The following is a 20,878-nucleotide window of genomic DNA, read 5'->3' on the forward strand; positions in this document are numbered from 1 at the left end:
GCTGTGATTGGTTAATGCAGCACCAGCTTTCATTGGCTGATGTCATGCTGAGTTAGCCAATCAGAGCATTAGCTTTCTGGAGGCCAGAAAACTATGCTCTGTCAGCGTGGACGAGGGAGCGACAGCCTGCAGCAGCACTGCGAGAGGGGAGTATTGAATTTTTTTTTCTACAGCATATTCCCCGCGTATAAGTCGACAGTTGGGGGTCGTCCTATACGCCAGAAAAATGGTAACTTTTATTATCATTAAAAGTACCTATACTCTGGGCAGACAAACACTTAATACAGAATGATCCTGTATTTTTGAATTCCCACTAGATGCAAGTGGAAGTCAGAATCAGGACCTGGTGGAATACCAACTAGCAGTTGCTTATTACTGGGGAGGGGGTATTATTGGGTGGGGGGCTGCTTATTACTAAGGGTGCTGCTTATTACTGGGGAGGGGGCTGCTTATTATTATTACTGAGGTGGGGGCTTATTATTATTACTGAGGTGGGGGTTTATTACAGAGGGGGGGCTTATAATTATAACGTTGCTATGGGGTTAATATTACTAATTGGGCCACTTTGGGAGTCGTTATTTTTATTGGGGCCACTATAGGGGTCACTCTTAGGGCTTATTCACACGGGTGTAATTCTACGCTGCGTATTTGCGCAATCGAAAATCGCTTATGCCTTTATATTTGCGTACGCAAAAAGGAACGCAGGTGGGCCCATTGAAATGGTGCGCAAATATGCAGTGAATACATAGATTTCCTGCGCATTTACCACGTATTTGCGTGGCCCATTCACTTCAATGGCCTATCGGGGTGCGTAGTACACAACAAAATAGGCCATGCTGTGTGAAAATATACATCATGTGAATGAACTCATTGAAATCAATGGCTTCTATTTACTACATATTATGTACGCAAATACGCTTGTGTGAACAAGCCCTTACTGTACTGTCTTAGGCCCCCTGCACACGGGCGGAAATTCCGCGGCGGGATTTCCCGCAGAAATTCCGCCTGTGGAAGCTGCCATAGAATTGCGTTAGAAAACGCAATCCTATGCAGACGGCTGCGATTTGTCTGCACGAAAGCTCGCACGGAAAAAAAATCGCGGCATGCTCTATTTCTGTGCGGGGCAGCCGACACATCACAGAGGCGGAGCCGCGGGAGCAGGTGAGTGCTGCGCTGGTTCCTGCAGTGGCTCGGGTCGGGTCCCGCTGCGAGAATTCTCAGAGTGGGATCCGACCCGGCCGTCTGCAGGCGGCCTTACAATTGGCCCTTTGAAGGTCACCATAAGCCTGATGTGGCCCTCGGTGAAAATGAGTTTGACACCCCTGACCTAGTATGTAACGAGTGGTTTATAATACTATCCCCAGGATTAGCCTTCGAGCCATTAGGGTGAGTGGGCAAATGCGTGAAACACTGATCTTGCTTTTTTTTTTGTTTACAAACCCGATAACTACTTTCATATCTATATGCGCTTTTCTACTTAGTTTTCTTTAATAGTTATGTTCATCAGATTTCAAATCAATTGACTACTGTACAATTAATTCTGTATGATACATTCTGTGTACATTTACCTGTACATGAAGATCTTATTTGTTGTATTGTTTTAAAATGTAATAAAAATAATTGAAGCAAACAATGAATAAACTAGAATCCTCTCTTGCCAAGAACATGTTAAGCAGTCTTAAAAAGTAACAACCCCCCCCCCCCCCAAAAAAAACGCTGCTTATTGCCCCATAAGTCAGTGATGGCAAACATATAAACATATGGCACACGTGCCTGAGGGGGCACTCAGAGCCCTCTCTGTCGGCACATGCGCTGTCATGTCATCACAGTCGGGTAAATGACTGCACGAGCGCTAACCTCACTAAGGTCGTTGGCGCGAGTGCAGCACGTTTACATGGGCAGAGTTGTATCCCATTTTTAGATAGGATGAGCTGTCAAGCATTGTTTGACCAACAGTGCATCCCAGTATTCACACCTGTGCTGTTAAACAGAAGCGAGTATCACTGGAAGCGCTGCCAGGTCATCCCCTGCCTGCCTCTATTCACCTTAAACAGACTAACTGCTGTTTACGCTGACTGGCACGTCGTTCAGTTGCTGCATGCATTTACACAGAACTATCATCCAAATTCCCACAGGATCATGGGATCACAGGCTTCTCGTTGACTTCTATGTAAAGCTGAGTGGAGAGCATTTACATGGAACAAGAAGCCAGCAATCCAGCAATTAGTTTTTATGCTGACTGAGGGCTTAGGCTGCATTCACACGAATGTATATCGGCTCGGTTTTTACGCCGAGCCGATATACGTTGTCCTAGTGTGCGGGGGGGGGGGGGAGGATGGAAGAGCCAAGTGCAGGAACTGAGCTCCCGCCCCCCTCTCTGCCTCCTCTCCGCCCCTCTGCACTATTTGCAATGGGGAGAGGTGGGACGGGGGCGGGGCTAATTCTCGGAACTTAGCCCCGCCCCTGCCCCACCTCTTCCCATTACAAATAGTGCAGAGGGGCGGAGAGGGGGCCGGGAGCTCAGTTCCTGCACTTGGCTCTTCCATCCTCCCCCCTCCTCCCCTGCACACGAGGACAACGTATATCGGCTCGGCGTAAAAACCGAGCCGATATACGTTCGTGTGACTTCACCCTTAAACAGATGGATGTGATTTCATCCTGCTATGTGGCTGTGGTAATCACATCTGCATTACTGGATGAAACAAAATAATCGATTTGAATGGTTTTGTTTTCACTAGTGGTATTCTCGCCTGTTAATTGTACATGCAAGAAAGATAAAGCAGGACCTAGCCCCACGCTTTATTTTTTTTTCAAACTAGCGCAGAGTTTAAAAAGCTTGAGAAAAAAAAACTCCGTAGCGGTAAGCGTAGCCGCGCTTACACCCATCTGTTTAAAGTAGGTTTTCTGTTGCAGTTTGCGCACTTGACCTCTAAAAGCTTTGCTATCACTACCATGCGTTAGACAGCTGAAATAAGCAGGTCTGTCGCTAGTTTATGCTATCCTCAGTGAGGACAGCATAAAGAACATGACTGGTTCCCTTGAAAGAGCTGGAAAGGATAATAATGAGCTTAGACTGGAGAAAATCACTTTTGTGAACGTGCCCTAGAAAAACAAATAACATATTAGTATAGATTGAAATAAAAGATTTAAAAGGTAAATAGAACTGTCTAAATACATTACTTATAAACTTCTTATATAACTTATAAAAAAAATAAACTTTTTTTCTTTAGACCATTTCGACTACATAAAGAAGTTGGCAGGGCCAGGATCTATTGGAATTGGTGGCGATTATGATGGGGTAACTGGGTAGGTCATTCTGTTTAAATTGTTAATGAAAATTGCGGCAATATCTATGTGTACAAATGAATGGCCGCAAAGACATTGAGAAAATATTCTGCAACCAGATCATGTTAAAGAATATACTGTGTCGCTGGATAAATTCAGTTGGAGGTTTTTCTGGAATGAAGGGAAGGGGACTTGTTTTTATAACGCCAACTTATTCCGCAGCACTTTCAAGTAATTTGTTTTTTTAATAGACTCCAACAAGCTGGGTACTTATTTTACCGACCTCTGAAGGATAGAAGGCTGCGTAAACCTTGAGCTGGCTACATGAGCCATGCAGGGATTAAACCCACAACCTTCAGGTCATGAGTGAGAGCTTATAACTGCATTCTGCTGCTTTAACATTCTGTGCCACATGATGCCCATGAATTAAGATACTGATGATACTGATAGGTTATCAAGATGACATCAGTGGGGTCTGCAACTCAAGATCCCTGCTGATTAGCTGTCTGAGGTTGCTGCGGCGCTTGGGTGAGCACCTCTGATACTTCATTGCATACCTGGCACAGTGCTGTACATTTTAGCTGTGCCTAGTTTTGCAGCTCAGGCCCACTCATTTGAATGGGACTGAGCCACTCTCAGACTATGTGACTGATCACATCACAGGGTTGAGAATGCCATTCCGGGCTGTGGGACCCCTCCCCTGGTCACATGATCGCTGGCATTTACCGAATGCCAGCGATCATATAAAAGTTAACAAAAAAGTTTTTAAAAGTTAGATTTAGCTGCCCTGATGGATCGGATCCATCAGAGCAGCTGAAAGTACTCACCCACCTTCTCTGCAATGTCCCGCGCTGTCCTGGCCTCCCCGGTCCCGACGGCGCCTTCTGCGCATGCGCGGCAGACGTCATACGTCGGGTGCGCGCTCAGAAGGGCGCGTGGCCCAGGAAATTAAGAGTCTCTGGCTCCCGGATCCCATGTGTAGCTGAGAGAAGATAGATGTCACTGGGAGCCGCTGTATGCGGTTCCCGGTCACATGATTGCTGCTATCCAATGGATAACAGCGATCATGTAAAGTAAAAAAAAGTTTTAAAAAAGTTTTAAAAAAGTTTTTAAAAAGTTTGTTTCATCTCCCCTCATGGATCATATTCGTGAGGGGAGATGAAATTACGTACCTAAGGCCCCGTATTTATCCGTGGACCTCACCACAACTTCTGCGCACGCGCCTGCCGCCAAGAATGCCAGGGTAATTTAAAATCTCCCCACACCTGGCTACCAAGCATAGCCAAGAGCCTGGAGATTTCACGGGGGCCCGCAGTTTGCGGCCCCTGATCAGGCGATCGCCATTTTCCAATAGAAAACGGCAATCACGTAAAAGTAAAAAAAGTTAAGTTTCACCTCCAATCACAGATCCGATCCATAAGGGGAGGTAAAATTACTTACCTAAAGCCTCTGGCGATGTCTCCCAATGGGATCTTTATCCGCGGACTTTTACCCAACTTTGGCGCATGTGCCCATCAGCAAAATGGCGGATGCAAGCGCAGAAGCTGTGGAGGGCCCTGGGAAATTTAAAGTCTCCTTCCTTCTGGCTACTAAAGGTAGAGAGCTTGGAGCAGTGACCAAAGGTTGCTGTGAGTGGTCCCCGGTTATGTGATTGCCGTTATCCAATGGATAATGGCGATTACGTAAAAGTTAAGACAGTTGAAATTTGATGCGCCTTTCGGTTTGAGCCCCGTTGTGCATACAGACATAGTATAAGGGCCACAACGGGAATGTTTCTGAACATGGGACAAATGGGGGGATCCATTTTGGGGTGAAAGTCTTCATTCAGACATGTGCTGTACAAAAAAAAATGTTTTTAAAATGACACAATTGCCCCCAAAATTAAAATCCTAATTCTTTCCTTCTGCTTTGCTCAGATTCATTCAAAAACTGTGGGGTAAAAATAAGCAGTACACCTCTAGATGAATGCGTTAAGGGGTCTAATTTTCAAAATGGGGTAATTTGTGGGGTTTCTCCATCCTTTTGGCTGCTCAAGGGCTCTACAAGTGGGTAATGGGGCCTAAAACACCTTCAAGCAAAATGTCTGTTCTGAAAACAACCTGTTACTCCCTTTGGTTTGAGCCCCGTTGTGCATACAGACAGAAGATTAGGGCCATAATGGGTATGCCTATGAGCACAGGACAAACAGGGGTATCCATTTTGGGTGCAAATCCTTATTTTCATGTACACTATAGAAAAAGAATCCTGTCTTTTAAATGGCATATTTGCAAAAATATGATATTTTATTTTTTCTCCTCTAAATTGCATTATTCCTGAAAAAAAACTGGTGGGGTAAAAATACTCACAACCCCACTTAGTGAATACATTAAAGGAGATGTCCCGCGCCGAAACGGGTTTTTTTTTTTTTAACCCCCCCCCCCCGTTCGGCGCGAGACAACCCCGATGCAGGGGTTAAAAAACCCACCCGCACAGCGCTTACCTGAATCCCGGCGGTCCGGCGTCTTCATACTCACCTGCTGAAGATGGATCCTCTGCCTTCGTGGACCGCAGCTCTTCTGTGCGGTCCACTGCCGATTCCAGCCTCCTGATTGGCTGGAATCGGCACGTGACGGGGCGGAGCTACACGGAGCCGCTCTCTGGCACGAGCGGCTCCATAGAAGACTACAGAAGACCCGGACTGCGCAAGCGCGGCTAATTTGGCCATCGGAGGCCGAAAATTAGTCGGCACCATGGAGACGAGGACGCTAGCAACGGAGCAGGTAAGTATAAAACTTTTTATAACTTCTGTATGGCTCATAATTAATGCACAATGTATATTACAAAGTGCATTATTATGGCCATACAGAAGTGTATAACCCCACTTGCTGCCTCGGGACATCTCCTTTAAGGGGCGTAGTTTTTAAAATGGGGTCATTTGTGTGTGTGTGGGGGGGGTGTCTATCATTCTGATACTGATGAGCCTTTGCAATCTTGGCTTGATGTAGGAAAACAAAGTATTTCTCAAAATGTTATAAATCAATGTTAAATTCGTACGGCCTAGGGGGCGTGGCCTAGCAGCCCAGGAGAGAAGACATGCCCGGAGAGGCTTCGCTCTGTAGCCGACTCAATCCGCGGCATCCCGCCCGTTGGAGGCTCAGGACGGTGGTTTGGAGACCGGGGCTGACACCCCCGACCCAGCAGGAACATTTAGAGACCTTTTTAGGTCTCTTCTGAAGAAAACCGCCGCGGGGCCTACAAGGCCTGAAGATCCCCGGGCTCAAGTGTTGGCTGGCCGCAACAGGAAGTGCCGGCCAGCCGCGACCAGAAGTGGGGAAACGCGAGTTCTCCTGCCCAGCAGACCAGAGCAGGGACCATATTTAAGACACTAGCGGAGGTGGAGAGAGCTGGTACATCAAGGGGCCCCCCCACCCAGTCAAACACCACCTGGAAGAGGAGAGACGGGGGGTGTAGGGGAGAGGAAGCGGAGCCGCAGGGGCAGTGGGGGAGAGCGAAAGAAGCCGAGCATACAGCAAGGGGCACCGCATGCGGAGCCCTCCCCCTGGGAGAGCACTTAATCCCTAAACAGAGGGGCACAGAGGCAACAGATTGCCCCCCTCCCTATACACCCTGTCACTTAACAGAGTCGGAGTCGGAGGGAGACACAGACCTGCGGATCCCCCCCATCAGTGGAAGTTCGGGACTATAACCCACTGTCTTATATACACCTATAGACTGAGCCCTGAGCTGCCGCCCGGGGGTGGCGCGTCGGAGACGCACAGATACCACTACACTATGATTGTACCTCAACAGCTATGCGCTAAAGCCTAAATTGCGCATGAATCCCCCTCTGTGACATCTTATAAGCTCAAGCCTGCGGACATCCCCTACTACTATTCTCTAACGCGATGGAGTCCAGCAAGCAAGCTAAGATAACTAGCAAGCTGCAGCAGTACTCTCGGCCCAGCACCTCAGCGGACACCCGACTCAATACACCCTCCAGCCCGCAGAGTGCACCCTCTGAGGGAGCAGCACCAGCTTTGCCCTCTGCATCTGGCCTGACTATTGCCGACGTACTGAAGGTAATCACAGAGTCACGCTCTGCCCTCACAGAAAACAATCGACGCACTACAGTCGGACTTTGGTCTGCTGCGAGCGGACATCCAAACGCTAAGAGAGCGCACAACAGATGTCGAGACGCAACTTAGAGGACACTGTTACACCACTCTCAGATCAGATGCGCACCCTCAACTCTAACCTTGTGGCGCAGCGGAAGAAACTGGCTGATATGGAGAACTGACTACGCAGATGTAACCTCAGATTCATAGGATTGCCGGAGGGCGCTGAGGGCAGGGATCCTTGCGACTTCCTGGAATCGCTCCTCAAGCAGGAGTACGGCCCCGACTCTCTGTCCCCCTTATTTTGTGTCGAGAGTGCCCACCGCATCCAATCAAGGGCTCCGCCGCCCGGGGGCCCCCCACGCACATTTATTGCAAAGCACTTAACCGTGAGAGAGAACCACTTAGAGTCGACGGACTCTACAGTCCGTATTTTCCTGGATTTTCCTAGAGGTGCAGCAGAGGCGAAAAAATTTACAGAAGCAAAGAAAACGTTGCGCTTGAAACAATTTGCCTACGCCATGCTATACCCTGCCAGGCTAAAAGTGATCAAAGATAACCGCTCCCACTTTTTCAAAAATCCAGAGGATGTCCTAAATTGGCTTGAACAAAACTGATCTATGTCGTGAGACTTTCAACAATGAACATTTTATGCGGCTGGCCGGCCAACGCTCCCCTATCTCTTGCACTGTAACTGTGGAGGGCGACTCCTTCCCCCTCCCTTTTTTTTTCTTTTTCCTCTTCTCCTTTTCTCCCCCCCCCCTCTCTGCCCCTTCCTTTCCCTTTCTCCTCCTTCCCCCCTCCATCTTAGATAAGAAGGCCAGCAGCTGAAGATAACGAAACTGCAAAGTGCTGTTGGCTGCGATAAAGTTATTCTTGTCTGTCTTAGACTGTGAAGGCCCGACTGGGCTAGAGGCCTATATACCGCCCGCGGCCCGTGTCGGGTACCCATAGCCCACACTGGTGCAGCCCACATTTACATGACCCTGTCTGTTTCTCTATAGGGGCATTCCATTCTCATATTTGTAACCGCTGTTGCTGTTTTTCATTTTTCTGTTATAGTTTGCTGTTGACTCTCTCCTGGGGGTAGGCCTTACGCCCCCTACAAAACTGAGTTATGGGATTGAAACCTGTCCGATGTTCGGGGGGGATGGGTAGGGTGGGAAGGCAGGGATTGGTTTGATGTTGGCAAATGTGAAGAGACTGTAATTTGCTCCGTAATTTTATTTGCTGTTATCTTTGGCGCGACTCTTTTTTGGATGCTCTACGGGGAACTTGTGGGAACGATGTCCAGTTCTTTGAAAATGGCTAGTACGTACTTAAAACTGGTCTCCTGGAATGTCAGGGGCCTGAACTCTAAAATTAAAAGAGCGCTGGTTTTTGACTTCCTTTAAACTCACTCCCCTCACATGATACTACTCCAAGAAACACACCTTAGAGGCTCGAGGACGCTGGCGCTTAAGTGAGCAACTATAGGCTCAGCGTATCACACGACTTACTCTAACTATGCTGAGGAGGCAGCATTCTGGTGGCCAAATCGGCCCAGTTTGTTTTCCGCCAAATACACATTGACCCTGGGGGGTGCTACCTGATCCTGCAGGGATCCTTCCATGGTCGCCTCCTCGTGATAGTAACTGTTTACCTACCACCGCCTGCTAATATTGAAATACTTCATGAGGTGATGGCGCGAGTGGTCCCCCTTGAGGCGGCCCCAATAGTAATTATGGTAGACTTTAACCTGATCTTAGACCCGGTGCGGGACCGTCTCACTCCAGCTGCTTCCACACAGGTTCGGCTGCCTGGGTGGGCCGACTCCTATTTATTACAGGAAATTTGGCGAGCGTGACACCCGCACGACAGAGCCTACTCATGTCACACCCCGACCTACAATGCATTCTCGCGTATAGATCTCTGCTTTGGCTCCCCGGATTGCCTCCCCATGGTTCGTGACATATCCTACCTGCCCAGAGGCATTTCAGATCACTCCCCGCTCCAACTGGTTCTTGATCTTGGGGTTGAGGGCAGTCGTCCTGTGTGGAGACTGAGCCTGCTGTGGCTGGAGCAGAGAGAAGTACATGAATATGTAGAACAAGAGGCTGAAATGTACTGGGAAGTCAATGAGGGGACGGCCTCGGAGCTTGTGGTATGGGACGCATTTAAAGCCTACACCAGGGGATCCTTTACCTCAGCCATTGCCGAGCATAGAAGGTTCCTGGGAGCCAGCCGCTTAGACTTGGAACGCCGCCTTGACTTAGCAGAGGCTAGACACATAGCAGATCCCTCCCCGGAGACTAACGCAGTTCTGGGCGCCCTGCGCCGGGAATATAAATTACTACTTATTGAATACACCAAGAAGAAACTTCTGTATTCCCGTCACCGGATCTTTGACCAGAGAGACAAGAATGGCCATTTACTGGCCTACCTGCCCAGAGAGGATCAGACACTACCGCCAATTACAGCGGTGTGAGATAGCGCGGGTACTCTATTAAAAGATCCTAAATTAATCAACCAAATGTTCGCCCAATTCTATAGGGACTTATACACCTCCAAATTGAGCTGCACTTATGCGCACCTTCTGGCATATCTAGATGACATTCCTTTCCCTTCACTGAGCCGGGACAGCACGGCCCACCTCGATAGAGACCTGAGTATAGCAGAAATAACGGAGGCCATTAGGTCACTTCCCAATAGGAAGTCACCAGGCGTGGATGGGCTTCCTGGGGAATAGTATTAAAAAAATGTGGAAACCCTGGCCCCAAGACTTCTCACATTATATAACTCTATTCTGCGGGAGGAGGCACTACTGGACACAATGCGTAAAGCCCTTATAATAATGATCCCTAAAACCGGAAAAGATCCCACAGACTGCGGCTCCTACCGCCCCATCTCCCTCCTCAATAATGATGTAAAAGTCATTGCGAAAATACTAGTGACGCGTATAAACTCGGTACTGAGCGAGATCATATATGCTGACCAATCCGGCTTCATGCCTGGCAAAAGCACGGACATGAACCTGAGGAGGCTCTTTAACCACCTATCGTACAAACATACTAACTGCGGGAAGCGCACTCTGGTATTTATAGATCAGGCAAAGGCCTTCGACTCAGTACAGTGGAAGTACTTGTGGGCGGTGATGAGGTGGTTCGGATTCTGGTCAATCTTTATTAAATGGATCGAGATTTTATATGACTCCCCGGTGGCCAACATCAAGACTAATATACACATTTCTGCCCAGTTCTCCCTGAGTAGGGGCACAAGACAGGGCTGCCCTTTGTCCCCCGCCTTGTTTGCCCTTCCCATAGAGCCTCTTGCGATCCAGGTCCAAATGTCACCAACAGTGAAGGGATTTAAACTGAACAACTACGAAGAGCGCGTAGCACTCTATGCAGATGACACCCTCCTTTTCCTCCAAGACCCGGAGGCGTCCCTAGACGCAGCGCTGACTATATTCGGCGCATTTGGCATGCACTCCGGCACTAAGGTCAACTGGGACAAGACCTATTTACTGGCAGTGGACCCTGCGACCGCGGAGCTCCCCCTGCCCGCCCTGCTGAGTTGGACAACCCAGACCACCTACTTGGGAGTAAAGGTCTCAGCAGAATTATCCGCTTTTTACAACTCCAACCTGGTCTCCTTCCTGGGATGGGCTGGGGATGTGGCGACACGCTGGGCCTCTCTCCCACTCACGCTGGTGGGCAGAATAAACCTGCTAAAAATGAAACGGCTACCAAAATCCCTGTATATACTGCATAACTCCTCTACATTGGTCCCAAAAAAATTCTTTACTATGCTCCGCGGGATTGTGCTGCGTATATTGTGGAGGGGCACCACACCCAGGATCAAATTGGAGACTCTGTGCCTCCCGTCGAGCGGAGGGGGGGCTGGCCTTACCACACTTCTATTACTACTATCTGGCTAGCCAACTGGTATACGTGGGGTGGTGGCTATCTTCGTCAGACTACAACCCAGTAGTGAGCCTGGAGCATAGAATGGTGGACCCTGCCAGAACCTACGGGGGCTGCTGCTGAGCGGCCCCTCATCCTCGATTGCTCCTCTGCCCACTCCCATGCTGGTGTCACTGGAGACCTGGCACGAGGTCACAAGACTGTCCACTGTAGAGGAGACTGCGCGATCCCCACACACTCCCCTTTGGAAAAACCCCAAACTGCCACACTTCCAGCGCTTCCCGGAGTCTGCCTTTTGGAGGCGTCGGGGCGTCAATGTCCTCTCCAACATAGTCAGCGAGGGTACGCTCTGCACCTTACTGCAGTTGCGGATAGCCCATGGCCTGCCTGAAAACACCTACTTTAGGTACTACCAGTTGCGAGACGTGGCCAGGGCTCAGTTTGGGGGCACATCTATCCCACTATCCATGACACGGCTGGAGAGTCTGGCGCAGATGTGCAATCTTGTCAAACCGCTGTCGAGTTTCTACGCCCATATAGCGCAGCACCTGGCCCCGCTGGGCGAGAGGGCCCTGCAGAGATGGGAGGGGGACATCCCTGATCTGACCTCAGGGGAAGATGAGGATATACTGGGTGGATCTGGTCCCCCCCTGGTTAGCGCTAGAGACAAGCTCATTCAAATTAAGTTCCTGCACCGCAAATATTATACCCCTTCCAAATTATGCACTATGGGCCTGCTCTCTACTGCAACAAGCCCGCGATGTCTGGCTGCGGATGGGACGGTCATGCACGTGTTTTGGGAGTGTGCGGTCCTACAGGACTACTGGAGAGATGTTCTTGCCTTCATGGAAACGCATCTAGGGGCACCGAGAATCATGCATCCTGGAACGTGCCTCTTTGGGCTTGTTGGAGACCTACCGGTGACCGCAGCAACACGTACACTGTACAAGCTGCTACTTTCCTATGCCAAAAAAGTGATTCTACTCAACTGGAAACACCCCGGGAGGCCGACCAGGAATGCATGGGTCCGGGTGGTCAACGCCGAAATCCCAATGTACAAACTGACATACATGGCCAGGGGGTGCCCTGAAAAATTCGATAAAATCTGGGGTGCTTGGGTGAGTTGCCCTGCAATGGCGTTGGGAGAGCCAAGCTAGGTGGCAGTGGGGGAGTGAGGGAGAGGGAAGGCTATAAAGAAGGATATCTGTTCAACTCGTTCTCTAAGTTAAAACCCTATGCTCAGAAAAATAGTTTTTTTCTTTTTGTTCCCACGATTCAACTTAAAGGAGTCGCGCCGGGGGGTTGGGGTGGGGGTTCCTTCTTGTTAAGTTTACTTTCGTTTTTTTTTTTTTTAAATCTTTTTTTTTTCCCGATTGATCACAGTTAATTCACTCCAAGGTTAAATTGCTGTTTAGTAATAAGTGACAAAGCTAAAGTTAAAGGGGTTGTCCCGCGCCGAAACGGCTTTTTTTTTTTCAATAGGCCCCCCGTTCGGCGCGAGACAAACACAAGGGATGGGTTAAAAAAAAAAAAGTTTAGTACTTACCCGAATCCCCGCTCTGCGGCGACTTCTTACTTACCTTACCAAGATAGCCGCCGGGATCTTCACCCACGATGCACCGTGGGTCTTCTCCCATGGTGCACCGTGGGCTCTGTGCGGTCCATTGCCGATTCCAGCCTCCTGATTGGCTGGAATCGGCACACGTGACGGGGCGGAGCTACGCGATGACGCGTAGAAGGGGGCAGAGCCAGAACGCCTCTCGTGCCGAGACCCAAGAGAAGGGAGAAGACCCTTCTGCGCAAGCGCGTCTAATCGGGAGATTAGACGCTGAAATTAGACGGCACCATGGAGACTGGGACGCCAACAACGGAGCAGGTAAGTGAATAACTTCTGTATGGCTCATATTTAATGCACGATGTATATTACAAAGTGCATTAATATGGCCATACAGAAGTGCTTACCCCCACTTGCTTTCTCGGGACAACCCCTTTAATATGAGGGGGGGGGGGGGACAAAAAGCACTAGCCAGGCATTATGTGTCAAGAAGAAATGTGGGTGTATTCACAGGTAAAGACTACTCTTACCCTGCCTTCCAGGCAATGTACTGTTTGCTGAACCTGACACCTGCGGTGCCAGCTACCTATGTTTGTATGCTTGTTAACGAATTTCTGGCTAAATAAAATTCCTTTAAAAAAAAAGAATTTGTACGTCCTAAATGGTTAAAAAAACTGAAGTTTTTCCAATGTGTGTCTAGAATAAAGTAAACAGATGGTTATCTATATCTTATCAAAAATTTGTACAGTATGTTTGCACACATTTGAGATATTGCAGTTGAAAATGTGAAAAAATGTCAATTTTTTTCAACATTTTCCCAATTTTGGCGCTTTTAATAAAGATATTCTATCGGCCTGTTTCTACTGTCTAAATGAAGTACAATATGTGGCGAAAAAACTATGTTAGAATCACTTGGATATGCAAAACCTTTACTGTGGTGTTCTATGTCAAAGTGACACATGTCCAAAGTTTTACCTGGTCATTAAGGCGCAAACAGGCTTGGTCACTAAGGGGTTAAAAGGGTGTTCCAGGGCACTTAACTTTTTGTATTGATGACCGACAGATCATCAATAGATGATTGGCGGACCAACCGCTCTGATCCCTGCCACTCATCCTTTGATGACTATTGATCATCAGTAGAAAAAGTTAAAATCCTAGGATACACCTTTAAATGAAATAGAATATATATATTTTCATTTCTACTGGGCATAAAGGTTCAGTTACCAGCTAAGCTTTGCAGACACAGAATGGAGTCTGCAATCCCCATATTTTTTCAGGAAAAGCTTTTTCAGAGATGGTACCCAATTCTATTTCAGATTCTAAACATGCAGCTCCCACACAAAACCATTAATACTCACATCTGATCACTAAACAATATTTAACCCCTTAGTGACAGAGCTTTTTTACTTTTTTCCATTTTTGTTTTTTCCTACTCCCTTTTAAAAAATCGTAGCTCCTTTATTTATCCATTGACGTCGCTGTATGAGGGCTTGTTTTTTGCAGGATGAGTTGTATTTTTCCATGGCACTATTTATTGTACCATATCAATTACTGAAAAACTTTTTAAAAATTTTAAGCGGAGAGAAATGGAAAAAAAATGACATTCCACCATCTTTCGGTGCGTCCTATTTCTAGGGCGCACAAACTGCAACAAAAACGAATCTGATATTTTTATTTTATGGGTCAGTAGGATTACTACCATACCAAACTTATATAGTATTTTTTTTGCTGTAGTACTTGTATATATTTTTTAAGATATTTACTTTTTGTCAATTATTTTCTGCGGTCATATTGTGAGCGCAATACCTTTTTTTATTTTTTCGTCGACGTAGTTGAGCAAGGGCTTGTTTTTTGCGGGATGTCCTGTAGTTTCCGATAGTATCAATTTGGAATACATACGACTTTTTGATCGCTTTTTATTGCGTTTTTTCTGGGAGACAGGGTAACTAAAAAAGTGTATTTCTGGCGTTCTTTATTTTTTTTTGGACGACGTTCACCGTGCAGGAAAAATAATGTGCTACTTTGATAGATCGGACTTTTACGGACGCGACGATATCAAATACATATTTTTATTTTATGATTTAGATTTTTTAATAATAGATATGGCAAAAGGGGGGTGATTCAAACTTTTATAACTTTTTTTTTTAACAATTAAAAAAACTTTATTGATTTTTTTTTTTTTACTTTACTTTGAAGTCCCCCTAGGGGACTTTAACATGCAATACTTTGATCGCTCCTGCAGTATGACGTAATGCTATAGCATTACGTCATACTGCTTTTTGACAGGCAGTCTATCAAGCCACCCTGTGTGGATGGCTTGATAGGCAGTCTGTTAAGGCAGCCCTGGGGCCATTCATTAGGCCCCCGGCTGCCATGACACCTGCACGGCTCCCCCGAACAGCGTTTGGGGGATTTAAATGCCGCTGTCAGAATTGACAGCGGCATTTAAAGGGTTAATAGCCGCGCTTGGCCTAACGGCCGAGTGCAGCTATTGCCCACGGGTGTCGGCTGTAATAAACAGCTGACGCCCGCGCTGTATGGAGGGAGATAGCGCCGCTACCTCCCTCCATACACGTCCTGCAATAGCAGGATGTAGTTTTACTATAGCCCCATCACTAAGGGGTTAAAATATATTGTATTAACAATATTGAATTACATTCACTAAATATCTTTCATTTCTAGGTTTCCTGAAGGTCTTGAGGATGTATCAAAATATCCATTGCTGATTCAGGAACTGCTGAGACGTGGATGGCAAGATGAAGAAATTAGAGGCGTTTTGAGAGACAATTTCTTGAGAGTTTTTAGAGATGTAGAGTCAGTAAGTTATAATATATTATTGCAAGTGTCAATATTATTCCTAAATTGTAAAAATTTGCAACAAAGTTAAATATAGTTGTTTTTTTTTTATTTTTATAAAAGACATACCGGTAATTACATTAATTAGAAATTTGAAGAACCACCACAAAAAATAGCTGTAGTATATGGTACATAAAGCACTAAAATTGGAATAAAGTAAAAATAAACTGTTTAGATATAAAAACTACATCATGATTGCCTAAAGTGCATTCGTTGTTCACGGTAACTGTCCACACAAACTAAAAGGTGACATACTGTTTAAACTCCTAACAGTTAAACTAAAATTGGAAAAACCTTTGTGGAAATGTCACTTTTTTATTGCTGATTTTGAATTCATGTCCCATGCAAATATATTTAACGCAGTCACTCTAAGACATAACTAATAGAGATGAGCGAACCTACTCGGCCACGCCCCTTTTGCACCCAAGCGCTGCGATTTTCGAGTACTTCCGTACTCGGGCGAAAAGAGGGAGAGAGAAAGGGCTCCCCCCTGTTCCCCACTGCTACCTCCCGCTCTGCCACACCTCCCCCCGCCCCCCGGCGCCCCCCGAATCTTTTCAACCGAGTACGGAAGTATTCGAAAATCGTGGTGCTCGATCGAGTAATTACTCGAAACGAGTATATTCACTCATCTCTAATAACTAATTTTAGCCTTAAAGGGATTATATCACAAAATGTTTAATGAAAACCAGACAAAGAAGTATTTTTTCATTTTTCTAATTTGTTTTATTTTCTGATTGTAGAATTTTTTTATTCTGTAGTCTATACATGACTACGGGGGTTGCCATCTTGCCTGAGTTATATTTAACAGCATTTAGAGTATTTAGAAGTTATGCTTTACTGCAGTCTTTAAAGGTCATTCACTTACACAGGAGACTATTCTAGACTGCTCTGTGACCTGTGCAGAGGTCATTGTGGAGGGAGAGTTAGTTGATAGTCAAAGCCGATCTCCTACTGTGAATGGCCAGTCCTGTGTTACCTAAATATAGGTGTTACTATTCAGTGTAACAAACATGTGCTTCAGCACCCGACACACTTAATAGCTATAAACAAATGCATAATGATTTTTTGTACTAACCTCATAAAAATGCTTCTTGGTGCACGTTTTGATTAAATCCATATATGCCCATGAGCCACGTCAGGGCAAACCTTAATGAATGGTTACCTAGCTCTATAGCCCCTCTCTTTAGACTAAAAATCCTGCACATGAAAGCATATAAAGGCCCATTTAGACACAACGATAATCGCTCAAATGATGTCGCTCAAGCGACCTCTTGAGCATCATCGTTGTGTCATTTACAACGCAAGATCACTCAAGATGAGCGAACACTTTGCGCTGCCAACGGAGGATGCAGAAGACAAGCGGAGTGTCTCCGCTTGTCTTCTGCATTCAGCTGTTCTCCGCTCCGAGCGCCTGGCTGTCAAAAGTCAAAGATTATGTCTAAAATAGGAAAAGTTAATGGGTCCCAACTCGATTTAATTCTAGCGCAAAAGAATTTGTGCCCAAATTAAACTCGATTATTCAATTCTAGCATCCAAATTTTACGTACGGAATCTAATTCTCTCACTTCCCGATGTCATAGAAACTTGAAATTTGGCATGAGTATTGATTGTCATAAATAGCAAAAGTTAATGGGTCCCAACTCGATTATTCACTTCTAAGTGCAAAAGAATTAGCGTCCAAATTTTACGTACGTAATCTAATTCTCTTATTTCCTGATGCCATAGAAATTTGAAATTTGGCAAAAGCATTGATTATGCTATAAATAAGAAAAGCTAATGGGTGCCAACTCGATTATTCAATTCTAAGCACAAAAGAATTAGCGTCCAAATTTTACGTACGCAATCTAATTCTCTTATTTCCTGATGTCATAGAAACTTGAAATTTGGCACAATCATAGATTATGTCTAAAATAGGAAAAGTTAATGGGTCCCAACTCGATTTAATTCTAGCGCAAAAGAATTAGCGTCCAAATTTTACATGCATAATCTAATGCTCTCTCTTCCCGATGTCGTAGAAACATGAAATTTGGCATGAGCATTGATTATGTCATAAATAGGAGAATCTAATGGGTGCCAACTCGATTATTCAATTCTAAGTGCAAAAGAATTAGTGTCCAAATTTTATGTACGCAATCTAATTCTCTTATTTCCCGATGTCATAGAAACTTGAAATTTGGCACAAGCATTGATTATGTCATAAATAGGAAAAGTTAATGGGTCCCAACTCGATTATTCAATTGTAAGCGCAAAAGAATTAGCATCCAAATTTTACGTATGGAATCTAATTCTCTCCCTTCCTGATGTCATTTTGTATAAAGGAAACGTCACATGGTTACCTTCATGTGGTGTTTCCTGGGTAACGCAAAGAACCATGCAAAATGGTGAACATATTTTTTTTCTTGGTATCTCTAACGTAACCACGACTTCATAAGATTTTCCGTGTGAACACCAGATAAACACCAGTATCAAATTAACTTGGGCGAAGCCGGGTATATCAGCTAGTTTGATATAACTGTTATCATACATCTATTTGCTCTAATGCAATATTTGATTGTCAGCTGTTATACCCCCTGCGTGGGATACTTTGGCAGTTCTGTAGCCGTTTTTCTTAAAATCCAATACATACTTTTAAAATGGAAATGCAGTCATGATTATGTGAATAAACCCTTTCATTACTTGTTTTTTCTAATTCTACAGATTAGAGATCAACAGCTAAATCTGAGACCTTCTGAAAAAGAAATTCCAGAGGATGAGCTGAGCTACACCTGCCGCTTAGATTTGCAGAATTTTCAGCAAAGAAGTGCAAAAGCATCTGGCATTCAAGAAATAAGCATTTCAGCTTTTACTCTAATAACATATATGTTGTCCTGTATATTTATATTTTGGTAACTACATTATGCATTGATGACATTTGGTATACCTTACACCATGCTAAAGGTGTATGGGTGGTCTATGTATGAAGAGAGATTGAGGGGGACCTTTCTTCATACAGTGCTGGTGTCAGCTGTTTATTACAGCTGACAGCAGCAGGCAATAGCTGCAATCAGCCATGCAGCTGAGCAACACTATTAACCCTTTAAATGTCACTGTCAATTCTGACAGCGGCATTTAAATCCCCCCAATGGCCCCTCCGCTATGAGATCGCAGGGAGCCATGCGGGTGTCATGGCAGCTGGTGTCCTCCTGAAAGCCCCCAGAGCTGCTTTAGCAAACTGCCTACCAAGCGATCCCCATGGAGTGGTTTGATAGAGTACCTGTCAGTTTGTAGTATGTGGTAATGCTATCGCATTACATCATACTGCAGAAGCGATCAAAGCATTGCTAGTTATGGTCCCCTCATCATAAAACAAAAATACATACTTGGTATTACCGCATCCGTAGAAGTCCGATCTATCAAAGTAGCACACTATTTACCCTGTATGGTGAATGTCAAAATAAATGGAAAAATAAAGTTACTGCTTGCAGAAGATAACTTAAAAAAATTAAATGTGCTTGAAAAAAAAAAATAAAGTAGTACGGGGAAAAAAAAAATTTACAAGTTTGGTATCATAGTAATCATACTGACCTGTAGAATGACGTTAAGTACTTTTTGTTGCAGTTTGTGCACCATAGAAACAAGATGCAACGCAAGCTTGCGGAATGTCATTTTTTTTTTTTTCACTCTACCCCACTTAGAATTTTTTAAAGTTTTTTAGTACATTAAAGGGCTGCATCCTTAAGGGGGTAAAGCTGTATTAGGCCTCTTTCACACGGGCTACAAATCTTACAATAAAATCTTGCTACAAAATGCATGTTTGTGAAGCCCATGGTTTCCAATGGGAAAAAGGAAAAACTTAGCGCTTCTGTGGATGATCTGTACAAAAATGCATTTAATTACTTAAGTGGCATGCCCAGTAATTTTCCGGGACGAGCTCCACTGCCCATAGCGATATAGCCCTGAAGATTTCCGGGCTATGTTTCACTATGGGAGCTGCAGAGCACAATGCCACAAGCTGTGGCATTGTGCTCTGCCTGCACAGACCCACACAGAACAGTGCAGGACTTTGAAAAACAGAAGCAGCATGTAAAGGGCTGTCGCCATCGGACCCCCGGAATGTGATCAGGGGGTCCTGATGGGTCTCTGTGGAAGTCCCCTAAAGGGACAAAAATACAAAAAGTTTTAAAAGAAAAGTAAAAAAAATAAAAACACTTGTCACCTTTAGGCCTCAGTCAGACGGGTGTTTTTTCGCCCGATTTGCGCATGCGCATGCGTCCGGCGATTCTTTTTAAAAACCATTGCTTTGCAATGGTATCGGACACATGAGCGCTGTTTATGCGCTCGTCCGATAAATTATAGAACAGAAATCGCAGATCGCACCTATCTGCGATCTGCGATTCCTGTTCTCTTCTCTATATGCGCTCAATGGGGCCGGCGGCAGCAGCGCTGACCCCATTGAGAACATATAGAAGACAAATCATTCTTCTCTGCCACAGCTGTAACAGCTGTGGCAGAGAAGAACGATGTTTGCCCATTGAATTCAATGGAGCCGGCAATACAGCCAGCTCCATTGAAAGCAATGGGCTGCCGGTGATCGCGGGATGAAATGTTGGGAAGGGCTTAAATATATAAGCCCTTCCCTGCAATTCATCCAGAAATGTGTTAAAATAAAAAATATATATATATACTCACCTTGTCCCGGCAGCCGGAGTTCAGCGCTGCCGGCCTGCAGTGGGTGTGAAGGGGGTGTGAGTCAGACCTGCCCCCTGATTGGCTCAGCGCTGAGCCAATCAGGGGCAGGTCTCACTCACACCCTGCAGGGTTAATGCACTACTTTGATAGATCAGACTTTTATGGACGCGGTGATATTAAATATGTATTTTTCTTTTATGATTTACATTTTTTTTTTATTAAAGATATAGCAAAAAAAAGGGTGATTTAAACTTTTAAAAAAAAATTTTTAAAGTGTCAAAAAGTCGTGAAAAAGAAAAAAAATATTACAGTTTGGCATTGGCATAATCGTACCGGCCTGTACAATTACTTTAATACATTATTTATACTGCTCAGAGAATGCAGTGAAAAATAAAAATAAAAAACATGCCAGAATTACAGATTTTGTTAATCTTGCCACTAGAAAAAATGGAATAAAAAGCGATCAAAATTTTCCATGTTCCTAAAAATTAGATAAATGAAGACTAGAGTTC

At 45.3% G+C, this 20,878-nt stretch overlaps 1 protein-coding gene across 2 annotated transcripts in view; it reads left to right on the top strand.

Annotated features, from left to right (window-relative positions):
• LOC136581963 (dipeptidase 2-like) overlaps positions 1–20,091 on the top strand; it is a 154,945-nt gene extending 134,854 nt beyond the window's left edge. For both annotated transcript variants that reach the window (XM_066582678.1, XM_066582679.1), the window contains 3 exons: positions 3,231–3,306; positions 15,522–15,657; positions 18,396–20,091. In XM_066582678.1, the coding sequence (XP_066438775.1) occupies positions 3,231–3,306; positions 15,522–15,657; positions 18,396–18,587 (404 nt within the window). In that variant the 3' untranslated portion in view covers positions 18,588–20,091. The remainder of the gene's footprint in view (positions 1–3,230; positions 3,307–15,521; positions 15,658–18,395) is intronic.
• The last annotated feature ends 787 nt before the right edge of the window (positions 20,092–20,878 follow it).

This window comes from Eleutherodactylus coqui, chromosome 11 (assembly GCF_035609145.1).
Source record: "Eleutherodactylus coqui strain aEleCoq1 chromosome 11, aEleCoq1.hap1, whole genome shotgun sequence".
Classification (NCBI taxonomy): Eukaryota; Metazoa; Chordata; class Amphibia; order Anura; family Eleutherodactylidae; genus Eleutherodactylus; species Eleutherodactylus coqui.